Source organism: Myxine glutinosa, chromosome 3 (genome assembly GCF_964187855.1).
Source record: "Myxine glutinosa chromosome 3, kmMyxGlut1.1, whole genome shotgun sequence".
NCBI lineage: Eukaryota > Metazoa > Chordata > Myxini > Myxiniformes > Myxinidae > Myxine > Myxine glutinosa.
Window position 1 is genome coordinate 107,761,357 of NC_136263.1, and position 12,708 is coordinate 107,774,064.

At 54.5% G+C, this 12,708-nt stretch overlaps 1 protein-coding gene across 8 annotated transcripts in view; it reads left to right on the top strand.

Moving 5' to 3' along the window:
• LOC137413458 (receptor-type tyrosine-protein phosphatase H-like) overlaps positions 1-12,708 on the top strand; it is a 308,008-nt gene that overhangs the window by 153,971 nt on the left and 141,329 nt on the right. For all 8 annotated transcript variants that reach the window (XM_078774403.1, XM_078774405.1, XM_078774399.1 and 5 more), the window contains one exon: positions 7,257-7,526. In XM_078774403.1, coding sequence (XP_078630529.1) covers positions 7,257-7,526 — 270 coding nt within the window. The remainder of the gene's footprint in view (positions 1-7,256; positions 7,527-12,708) is intronic.

The window sequence follows — 12,708 nt, forward strand, 5'->3', positions numbered from 1 at the left end:
ATCCCCGGGTGGTGCTTGGCCGCAAACGAACTGCGGTCCATTGTGGGTGGCCACAAACATTGCGGTCCATATGGTGTATCGATCCCGGCAGAAAACAGCGAAAGTGCAGGCCCACAACTGCGCAGCCAGCACCTCTCTCTCCTCTCTCTCTACCCCAAAGCCAGATCCTCGGAGGTGGGAGACAAAAGAAGAAACAAGTGAGTAAGGTGGTAAGGGCGCAAAAGTGCACGCAATGTAAGGTGATGCACACTGGGGGCACATGGGAACCAGGTGAGACAGGTACGTTCCTATCGTACGCCCCCCCCCCACCAGGTAACCTACATGGCCCCTCCCTTACCCCTTACTGTATCCACACAACACAACACTACCCATAAACATCTACTTTACAAATCAACAAACATCCCTACTGTCTTCCCCGTTCCTCCCATAAACCAAATTCGTCTTCTCTCCCTCCTAACCAATCAAATTTGCCATTTTCAACTCTCATCAAAATTTGCCATTTTCAACTCAACATCAAAATTTGCCATTACCAATTCATCATCAGTCCCTCCTAGGGAGGGAGAGATGGAATCACCCCAATGTCTCATCCACGTCGTGATGCGTCTCACAAATCCTCACAGCAATCTCATTTCCTGCACAAAACAAAGAAAACACAGGTGTGGAGTCATCATCATCACCACAGGCAAGTGGCTGCGTATGGTGCGACAGGTTCATCAATCCTAACTATCTCCTAAATGACTTTAACAACTTTACACTACCCGGGGTCTTTCTCCGGCCAAACCATTGGCCCTCTTACACTATGGGTTCTAAAAAACCAATTCCCATTGGCCAAACTGTGGTGCTCTTCAATTTGGGGTCTCACTCCCCCGATTCATCTCCCGGTGCCCTCGTACAATTTCTGGGCTGCGACGTGTACCTCTCCCAGTGGGTCTACCCACCTGCACACCTCCACCACTGCAGTTGCCTCCGAGCTTACCTGCTCCTTACCCTAACCTAACTACCAGGGGAAGGCCCTCTGGCTCTCTCCCCACTCCGTGCCCTCTCTGGCACTGGGCTGCCCGATCCACACCCGGGATCCTCAGGCACCCACTCACAACTACCGGCTCCCAGAGCCCACCTGCGGCCTCACCTGGCCGACATCCTCACAGTGGTGGAGTGCCCAACCAACTACACACACTAACAGGCTACACGCCCAGCCATTTCCACAACACTAATGCACCCATTCACAACACCATTCTGCAACCGCACCACAAATGCCAATATCCAACCACAATTTACCTGCACCCTCTACCTAACACTTACACTACCCGCCCCGGGTGCTCGTGAAAGGGGTCCACTCTTCCCCCATCCACACCTTCGCACCATGCACACCACTCCGTACCACTCACTCCAACTCTCTCCACACACCTGTACCTGCACACCTGTGCTCTCACACCTGGTGCCACCTGCACCCTTCTCTCCCCAAGCGCATTCGCGCTGATCCACACACTCACTACTCATACACTGCTCCACACACCTGTCCAGTTGCACACCTGTGCAATCACACCTGTTCAATTCTCACAAACACGGCATCATCTCAGCTAACTACTCCCTTCTGAAACTTGCGCTTCCCAGTCGTCCCTTTAACTATTGCGCTCCCTCGTCATTATAATCCACACTAATCTACCTGCGTCCCCACTACAGGTATCAGTCACTAACTAACCTTAACGTTACCTACTGTCATCTTCGCTAGATCCCTACACACAATATCCTAACCCACCCGGGCTAGTTTTCACTGCCATACACCCCATAAGCTATTGCTCCTTTGCCCCCCACATGGGAAGGGTGGCAGGGATGCCATCCCACCACATCGGGGGTCTCTCACTACCAATTTTGCACATCAAATTTCAACAAATCAAAAATTTGCCAATCACTGCCCATCATCTGCCAATCACTACTGCCAATCCCTTGCCAATCATCAAATTTTGTTTTCCTCTAATTTTGGGTCCAAAACACTAACCTCATCACCCAGTCGGCTCACTAATACCTCTCGGTGCGCCAATTCCTGTCCAAAGCCCGGCTTCGTAAAGCCAAACAATGAATGCTGGTTGTTTTGTGCCAGCGGCTGGATACATCCCGCATTCGGTGCAGGGAAGGAGGTTTACCCGGGCCGAGATCCCACGCATCACCTCGGCGTGGAGCCATCCAATGTCCCGATCTCGACCTGCCGGCACGTCTCAACAAAACGTGGTCGCCATAACGACCCTTCCTATCGGGCTGCCCGCTCCACCTAGTGGAGCACGGACGCGGCCGTTCAAAGCGAGGCCCAGCACGCACCGAGGGCCTGCTTCGGCTAAAAGTCGTTCTAAACTCTACCCCGTCTAACGTCGATGCTTCACCTGCATGCTTACACCCCGAAGCCCGTTCCTTGCTCACACATCCAGCTGTGCCCATGCTCCTCGTACCCTTCCTTACACACCCAGGTACACCCATTCCACTCACAGCCTTGGTCACACACCTGACCACCGAACACTTTGGCACACATTCGTTGCTCGCACACCTCACCAATACACCGCTTCGCGCCCCCTCCTCGGTCACCTCCTCTGTGACAATCACAGGTGTGCCCTCATTCGCACACCCAACCATGTGCCTCACCACCAACTCCAGCGTGCATTCCCACTCACGCTCTACCATTCCAGGTGTGCATCCTCGCTCACCTGTCACAACCAGCTCACTCTCCTTGTCACTCTCACTACTCTCACCTCCATTCTTGACAGCGCACTCACCCTTACTCTTGACAGCGCACTCTTTCCTCATGCACCTGTCCGTCACACACCTTTCTCGCGCACACTCTTGCGCACACTCTCCGGTCACACCCTCTGTAACACTCACCACACCGCGCTTCCACGTGCTCCCTCGCACACGCGCTACGACCGACTCACTCTCGCCAGCACACTCACTCCTTGGCACGCACTTTTTCCTCACACACCCCAGAGTCGGACTTTCTCGCACACCTCCTCTTTCGCACACCAGACCTGTCACACACCTCACCAACGGCCTTTCACGAACACCCGGGTCTATCTCGACCCCCAAGCTTCTTAAATCCCCTGGCGCATCATACGCACGACCATATTGGTCACCACTTACACCGGGTCCTCTTCCTCTTCGCTTCTCCTCCATCACCTGCGAATCCCTCATCCGGTTAATGAGCACATCATCACGATCCAAACACAGACTTTGGACCAATTCTTTTATCTCCTCTTTTATCTCTTTCTTATCCCCTCTCCGTCGCTTCTTAATTTCGCTCATCCCTTCTTCCACTTCTTCTAATTTGTGCTTCACCTCTTTTATTCCCCGGTACGTCTCCTCAAGCTCATCCTCTAAGGCTACCTTGACCGTTTCCAGGTGCGTCCTCACCTGCCGGTCCTTCGTCTCCATTACCTCTATCACCTCGTCCAACCTCGTTGTCAGTCCCTCACGTACTATCTGACATTCCCTCTTTGTCGCTATTAAGTCGTTTTTTATGTCGTTTTGTGTCGCTTTTAAACCTCCTAATACTGCAGTGTTCCTTTGAACCTGCTCCGTTAGTCCTTTTTGTCCCTCCGTCAGCTGTTCCACCTCCTGCGTCAGGTCCTCTATGCCCCCTTGTAACTTTACAGTCCCCTTTCTCACCTCCTTTTCCATGTGCTCCTCACAGTGCCTCACCTCCTCGCGCACTCCTCCGACCTCCTCACTCACTCCTCTTCTGATCTCCTCTCCCATCACTTGCATCTCCTGCCCAGATGCCACCCTCATCTGCTCCATTTCCTCCCTGTGAGCATCCAGTTTGGTTTCTACCCCCATTCTGACCCCCTCTATCTGCTGCTCCATTTGTTTAACTTCCCTTTCCGCTTGGTCCCTCATGTCCCTCAATTTGCCTTCCATACTGTTTTCTAACCCCTCTAACCCATTTTTCACTCCCTCTATTTGATTCTCTTGAGCGGCCATTCTGTTTTCTACCCCCGTTAACCCATGTTTCACTCCCTCTATCTGATTCTCTTGAGCGGCCATTCTGTTTTCTACCCCCATTAACCCATTTCTCACCTCTTTTATCCCGTTGTCTAACCCCTCAAAATTATTGTCTAACCTCCCAAATTTCTTGTCTAACTCCTCAAAATTATTGTCTAACCTCCCAAATTTCTTGTCTAACTCCTCAAAATTATTGTCTAACCCCTCACTGGTACCCCTCGCTTCGTCCCTCATTACCCCCATTTGGTTTCCCATCCCTTTGAAATTATCGTCTGTTTTTACCATAAAGGCCATCATCTGTTTCATAAACAGGTTCCAATTCATTGGCATCTCGGGTTCGGCTACCGCGACCACGGCCGCGGCTAAATTTGGTGCCGCTACACCCACGTGCGCGACCACGCTATTTTGCGACCCTGCCGCCCTCACTGCTTCGCTCTCCTCGCGTCCCTCAATTTGGTCCTGGACCGACCCTGCTTCACTCTCCCCTACCGGACCCCAGCCGTCTTGATCCGCCATAGCGCGACTTGCAAAATTCGAGTTTCGTAAAACAAATACAAATTTCGCCGTTATAATTTCGCGCGGGAAACGCGCTCCGAATCGATTCTACTTGTTACCAATTTGGGCCTAATAAATTTAGTCCCGGGTTCGAATTCCACTCCTCGACACCAATTGTTACAGACACGACTTTGATGTTAAAGTGGGCCGAGCGGAATGGCCGTCGTGTCCGCACAAATTACCCGACTATACTCGACGTTGACGAAGTCGCGCGATGCTGGCTCAATAAGAAAAAGAAGACACCCGGCTGGATTACAATAACACAATACGACACCAAGGGTTCAGTTCTCAAGACCTCCGGAGGAGATTATATTCGTACGGAAAGGTCAGATTACAGGGGCTAGAGTTATAATCACAGAAAGACAGGCACTTAGACACACTCTTATATTAACCCCGGACAGACGACAGACAAACGGGACAAGGCTGACTCACACGGGGGTTGATGAAAAGGACAGCGGGTATCGATGGCTCAAGGTGCACTCTTGGCTCAAAGCAGGGTCCAGTACGGTCCGGTCCAAAGATGCGGGGAGGTCGCAGCGCTCGGATGGCGTCTTGTCTGCTCAAGCTGGGGGCGCATCTGACTCAGCGCTCGCAGGTGGCTTTCCTTCTCCAAGCTGGGTGCGCATCTCTCCTCACATCCGGCGCGGGGCCGCGTATATCCGGCGGGGAGTGACACGCCCTCGGCTCGTTAGCTCCGCCTCGTGGAATCGGCACGTTGCTTCTCATTGGGTGCGTGCGGGGGGGTTTACCAGGCTCCGCCCTTGACGAGGAGCTGACAAGGAGCCCCTTCGTGGTAACCCCGTGGAGCGCATGGTCTGGAGCTAATCGAGCCGGTGTGAGGACGCATCCTCCCCCGCTCCGCCGCCATCTCCTCTGTTGTTGTTGTAATTGTTGGGGAAGAAGATGGAAGGAGGTATGGGAAAGGTCCTAAACTCACTACTGATGCCATATAATCACATTCTGGTGCAACGAAGAGTCATAATTAATGGAAACGAGGCCTTAACTGACATAGAATAAGAATAACTAGGAAGATGTCCGAAAGTTGTCTACGTGTGGTGCGGTGGACCTGGGCACGACATTTAATGGGGGAATAAGGGGAAGGTCGGCTCTACTGATTGTTATATACATGCAATGGGACTAGGGAATGGGGGATTGGGGAAAGTTGGGGAGTATTGGAGAAAATAGGGGAATATTTACAAGCGGATATGGAGGCCAAATTCCATATTCGCAACAATATGTTATGATTTTAATGTTGCTTATATGCTATTTTCATAAGTGAATAAAGGGCTTTCCGCTCCTCTTTAGTATAAATGGGAAAGTACTCGATGCATTTCGTGCTGGACGGATGGCTCGTCCTCCGTGTGCCCTCTTGATGCAAGATAAGCCCGGTCATAAACTCTCTCCATTCGGTCCGCAGATGGCGCCTCGAGCCGCGGGCTGGCGGACGTTTATACGCGCGTGGAATGTGTAGTTTCATGTAAAATGCTCGGATTGTATACACAAACCTTTGAATAATGGTCTTATCTGGGCCAAGCATGCACTCTTCTCTCTGTGAGTTACATTTTCTGTCACCTCGGAGCTTTGAAACTACATCTGGTCCGAATGATAAGGTGCGTGCTGCACTCCCCCGAATGACAGAGCGGATAACGGTGGGGGCTAGGGATAACGGTGGGAGGAACTCTCGCCAGTTCCTTTGTTCTCTCGGAGATTTTCTGATAATCGTGTTCCTATTTAAGTGAACTGTGAATCTTTGCATTTTTCAGGAAGGGCTGAACGTGGCATGAGGGCAAGTCGTGCTGTAGATGTTCGCTTTCCTCCGGATCTGTATAAGTTGGTTTTAATAAAGACCGTCGTTCTCAGGCTGTTGGTGGAACTTCTTTAAGAGCCAAGAGTTGTTTCTTGACATGTATGTATGTCTGTTTGTCTGTGACCGCTGTTTCTCGACAACTACCGGTCCGATATACTTTAAACTTGCCAGGTATATTGCTGGGGACCCGAGGATGTGCCTTTTCAAGGTTTCATATTAATCGGAGAAGTAGTTACCGAGCTATGTCCAAAAAACGATTCAACCAATCAGAGAGCAGCGAGCTATCACGTGTGCCGAACGTGGCGAACAGACTCTGCCTCGGACGGCACATTTGAGAGCGTATTCATTTATTTCACGTTGGCAAACTATGTTGGCGTTCAACTATGTTTTAAAACTAATTAAAACTAATTTGCGATTCATCGTAACTGCGATATGCGACCTTCCGGACAGTGAAGACTGCACTTCCGGCAGCCAATCACAGAACGCGTTGTTGCGTAGGCGTGGCCGATGTGAGAGCGAGCCGAGCCGAGCGCGTGCGCCATTACGGTTCGTAATTCGATTTCTTCCGGAGAAAATAATAATTTCTCGATTTCTTATGCGCATTATTTCTCCCAATTCAGTCAGAGCGAAGGGCGGAAGCGAAGAGCGTTGTTTTTTTTGTTTACGGGCGTACGGGCGTACGGGCGGGGTAGAGCGTACGGGTAGCGTTTTTTTTTTTTTTGGCAAGGAACGGGCACCCATGTACGGGCATGCCCTAGTAACAGTAATTTTACGTTTGATGTTATCTTTTGCTATTATCTAATGAGACTCCACAGTACTCTGATGAACTTTGCTGAAAAAGGTGAAGATGAACATTTGAACGGATGCAATGTAGGTTTATTTTTTTGGTTTTTTTTTATTTTGTCAGAACCTGCAGATGTTTCCTCGGTCAAGGTTGCTGGCTATGGCAAGCAAGCAGTGATTGTGAAATGGGATGCCGCCATAGGAGATGTGGATGTATATTTTGTGGACCTCTACGCAGAAGCCAAAATGATCCGCAGCACTACCGCTGCATACACTGCATCAAGTCATGAAATCATCTTTTACGATCTTAAATATGACTTCCTATATGATGCCATGGTGAAGACGTGCAGCTATGCTCTCAATTCCACTGGGAAGTGTGGCAGTGGTCATTCACGTGAGTCTGAGTAAAGTGAAATCCTCATAATTACTACAACATTTAGAACGACAATGATAGTTGTCCAATTAAGTTTTTTTTAATCGCTTAATTTCTAGTTGCTCGAAGAACAAAGTTGTAAATGTCTGTGCTCAAAACTTCACCTTTTCATGGTACTATAACCAGATCCAACCTGATGCTTTTTTGACCCACTCTTGTTAAAGTTGTTGTTCCTAGCTCGTGACAGTTCAGTCGTCGCCGGACATCTTATACTTCAGGCAGGTCAACACTCGGTCGTTGATAAAAGGACAATATAATTTGATTGAAGTGATGCATATACATACTAGCTGAAGTACCTGGCGTTGTCTGAGGGACAGGGGATGGTGGAGGAGGGAGGGAGAGGGAAGAGGACAAATTTACCTGGTGCGAAGAGTGCTTTAACATCAGCATTGCTCAGGTAAAAAAAGGAAATAGTAATACTCTGGCTCAACCAGCAGGTGGCGCTACATGGTACACATTTACATAGAGAATTTACACTCCCCCTTCTGGCCTCCCATGTCCCCGCATGAGACCGTAGCCACTTAGCCTATGGTAACCCCCCCCCCCCCCCCCCCCCCACAAAGTTGTATTTGTACCCCGAGTTTGGAGTTTGTAACTTAAAAGATGTGGCTGTGCATAAGAGAGAGAGACAGAGAGATTTTTGCTTTTTATTAGCTAGTTGGGCCTGCAATACTTCCATGCAACAGAGGGGCGGATTTGAGGTGGTGGAGCACTTTATCACGAGCAAGAGAATACTCAGCTCTATGGGATAAATAGAGTCGTACCTCAATGATTAAGGAGTGTGCGAATCCTCCTGTTATGACAGTAGGTTGGGCAGCAAAATTCTGTTCGTTTTGAAGTAAACATTGCCTCGGAAAAATTAATATGACCTTGTGGGAGCTGTGCTCACACGATAAAGCCAGACAAAATGGACGACACAGGAACGAAGTTTCACAGAGCTATTTATTTAGCTCAAAACCAAAGAACTCAAAAGCACACTGAATCCGTCCCTCGAACAGGCGGCAATTTATATAGCAAACTGAACACACAAAAGCCACGCCTCTCAGGCGGGGCGTGGTATGCAAAATAGGTAAGTCACGCCTCTCGACGGGGCGTGGTATGCAAGGCAAGTGTTCGCCCGAGAAGGGCAAGTCTGGACACGCCCGGGCGAGCCCGGACACGTGACCGCTCGCCGGTTGCGTCATCGGCCGGTGCACGGTAATTGTGTCATGCTTCCGGTAACCGCTACATGCGTCCCCCCAGAATTAACCTGCACCGGGAGAGTCCGTTTGAGGGGGGTCCTGATGACCCGGCTGAAACGACCCCTGGCGATTCGTGTGGGGGTGGTAGGTGGCGTGGCGGTGGATGGTCGGGCGGGGGGCTTGGTTGACGGGGGACGGCCCCGTCGTGGAGGAAGGGCCAACCGTGGAGGTTGGTCGAGGTCCAAATGGGCCGGCTTGAGGCGGTTCACGGAGATGCGGTCCGGCTTGCAGCCGATGTCGATGATGAATGACTTGTCGTCCCTCTTCAGGACCCGGAAAGGTCCATCGTACGGCGGCCGGAGCGGTCCCCGGTGTGCGTCGTGCCGGATAAAAACGTACTCCGCAGTGCGAAGTGCTGGGGGGACGTGGGGTTGGGGGCAGCCGTGGTGGGACGTGGGCACGGGGGCAAATCTCCTGGTGGCCTCCTGGAGGTCTGAGCGTTGGCGAGCTGCGGACCAGGGGCCGGTGGCATCAGGGATGAATTCGCCCGGCACGCGCAGTGGCTGGCCGTAGACCAGCTCGGCGGTGGAAGCCTGGAGGTCCTCTTTAGGGGCCGTTCGGAGGCCCAATAGGACCCACGGGAGCCTGTCGGCCCAACCGTCGTCCTGGCGGCTGGCTCTGAGAGCGGCCTTCATCGAGCGGTTGAACCGCTCGCACAAGCCGTTGGCTTGGAGGTGGTAGGCCATGGTGCGGTGAAGCTTGACCCCCAAGGCCTGGGCGACCGCGCCCCAAAGCTCGGAGGTGAATTGCGGGCCTCTGTCGGAGGAGATGTCCGAGGGCGCGCCGAAACGGGCAATCCAAGTGCCAATGAAGGCCTGCGCCACGTCGGCGGATGTTGTTGATGCCAGCGGGACGGCCTCCGGCCACCTGGTGGTCCTGTCCACCATCGTAAGGAGGTGGGTGAAGCCCTGCGAGGAGGGAAGGGGTCCCACCAGGTCCACATTGACGTGGTCGAAGCACCGCGTGGGCACGTCAAATGGTGCCAACGGGGCCTGGGTGTGCCGGTGGACCTTCGCACACTGGCAGGCGACACAGGCATTGGCCCAGTCGCGGACGTCCTTACGGAGCCCGTGCCAGACGAACTTTGCTGCCACGAGCTTCTGTGATGCTTTCCGGCCCGGGTGGGAAAGGCCGTGGAGGGCGTCAAAAATGTGCCGCTGCCATCCGGTGGGCACGATGTGGCGAGGTTGGCCCAGGGAAACGTCGCACAGGAGAACTGTGCCTGTGTTCTCGAAGGGGACGTCGGCCAACCGCAGGCCTGTGTCCGCTGTCCGGAGGGCTTGCACCGCGGGGCCGGCGGTCTGGTCGGCCACCATGCGGGCGAAGTCCACACCCAGGTGGACGGCGTTCGCCCCGGACCGGGAGAGGCAATCGGCCACAGCGTTGTCCTTGCCCGCGACGTGCCAGATGTCCGTCGTAAATTCGGACACGGCAGAGAGGTGGCGCTGCTGGCGGGCCGACCACGGCTCCATAACCTTGGCCATAGCGAAGACCAGGGGTTTGTGGTCCACAAACGCCGTGAACGGGCGGCCCTCCAAAAGATGGCGGAAATGGCGAACAGCCAGGTAAAGGCCGAGGAGCTCACGGTCGAAAGCGCTATACTTGCGCTCGTTAGGGCGAAGTTGCCGGCTGAAGAAGGCCAGCGGTTGCCAAGCCCCGTTCACCCACTGTTCATGCATGGCGCCCACCGCGTAGTCGGAAGCGTCCGTGGTGAGGGCGATGGGTGCGTCGAGCGCCGGGTGCGCCAGCATGGTCGCGTTGGCGAGGGCCAGCTTAGGGCCCGTGAACGCCGCATCCATCTCTCTGGTCCAGGTGACGTCGTGCTTGGCCGGCTTGCCCAGGAGGGCGTCGTACAGGGGGCGCATGAGTTGGGCGGCGCGAGGCACGAACCGGTGGTAGAAATTTACCATCCCCAAAAATTCCTGTAGGGCCTTAATGGAGCGGGGGCACGGGAAACTTGTGAGTGCCTCCACCTTGGTAGGCAGCGGGACGGCCCCGCGCTTCGTGATGCGGTGCCCCAGGACGTCGACGGCCGTTACGCCAAACTGGCATTTCGCCGGGTTGATGATGAGGCCGTGCTGGCCGAGTCGCTCGAAAAGCGTGTGCAGGTGGACAAGGTGCTCCGCCCAGGAAGTGCTGGCGATGAGAATGTCACCCAGGTAGACAATCAGAAAGGTGAGATCGCGCAGCACACTGTCCATCAGCCGCTGGAAGGCCTGGGCCGCGTTCTTAAGGCCGAACGGCATTCGGAGGACCTCGAAGAGGCCAAAAGGTGTAATTACAGCCGTCTTCGGAAAGTCGGCCAGCCGGACAGGTACCTGATGATAGCCCCGAATAAGGTCGACCTTGGAGAAGATCACCCGCCCCGCCAAACGGGCGGAAAAGTCCTGTATGTGTGGTATCGGGTACCGGTCGGGGGTGGTGGTGGCGTCGTTGAGGAGGCGGTAATCGCCGCATGGTCGCCATCCACCACCCGGTTTGGGCACGATGTGCAGGGGCGAGGCCCACGCGCTATTCGAGCGTCGCACAATGCCCAATCGCTCCAGCGCGTCGAATTCCACCTCCGCCACGGCGAGTTTGGCCGGGTCGAGGCGGTGAGCCCTGGCGTAGACCGGTGGACCTGTGGTCAGGATGTGGTGTTCGACGCTGTGCTTGACGGCGACGGCCGAAAACGTCGGCTGCGTGAGGGCGGGAAACTCGGCGAGTAGACGGGTGAAATCGTCCACGGCCGGGAGTGCGCAGGCTAGCTTGGTCGGAGCGGAGCCGCTCAATGAGCAAGCGAGCGAGCTGAAGGTCTCCGCGTTGATGAGCCGACGCCGTTTGACGTCGACCAAAAGCCCATGCGCGCAAAGAAAATCTGCACCCAGCAAGGCCATGGGCACGTTCGCCGTGATGAAGTCCCACCTGAAGCGCTGGCCCCCGAAGCAGAATGCGACGCTGCGCGAACCGAAGGTGCGGATGGAGGAGCCGTTTGCGGCGACCAAGGCGGGGCCGCACAGCGCGGCCTGTTTGTCCTGCACCGAGGCGGGTATCACGCTCAACTGAGCGCCGGTGTCACACAAAAAATGCCGCCCGGACTCCGTGTCTGTGATAAACAGAAGGCTGCCTGAATGGCCGATGCTCATGGCAGGCAGCGAGCGCCGGCCTGGTCGTTTCCCGACCTGCCGAAAGTGCACGGTGGGTGGCACGTTCTGGCCTTCTGCCCGAACCTGGCGTGGTTATAGCACATGGTCCGCTCTGGTGGAGGCTCTCCGGCAGTCACGTCGGGGTCAGTCGACGGGGCGTCGTGGCGTCAGTGGCGCGGACTCGGCCGGTGGAGGCACCGGTCGTGGTGCGGGCATTGCCTCGGTCGGCCCAGGGTCCCAGGCGGCCGCTCCGACGTGTCGCCTGGCCGAGAAAGATTTATCGGCCTCCTTGGCCAGGGCGCGAGGGTCCGTGATGGGCGAGTTAGCCAAAGCTAACCGTACCTGCCGGGGTAGCCGCTGGAGGAACAGCTCGCGGAAGAGGAAGTCCGGGCTGTGGTCACCGAGAAGAGCAAGCATGTGGTGCATGCTTTCGGATGGACGGGCTTCGCCCAGCTCCGGGAGGTGTAGTAGTTGTCGCGCTCGTTCGGTCTCCGTGAGTCCAAACGCACCGAGGAGTAGGCCTTTGAGTGCGCCGTATTTGTCGGCGTTCGGCGGGTTCTGTAGGACGCTCAGGACCTGGGCAGCGGTGGAGGCGGTGAGCGCGCAAACCACATGATGGTAGCGCGTCGTGTCCTCCGTAATTTTCCGCAGGGCGAATTGAGAATCCGCTTGAGCAAACCAAACCGCCGCGTGCGACTCCCAAAATCCCGGGAGCTTCAAAACTACAGCTGACTCCATCGCCGTGTACTTAGAAAGGGGTCACCAATTGTGGGAGCT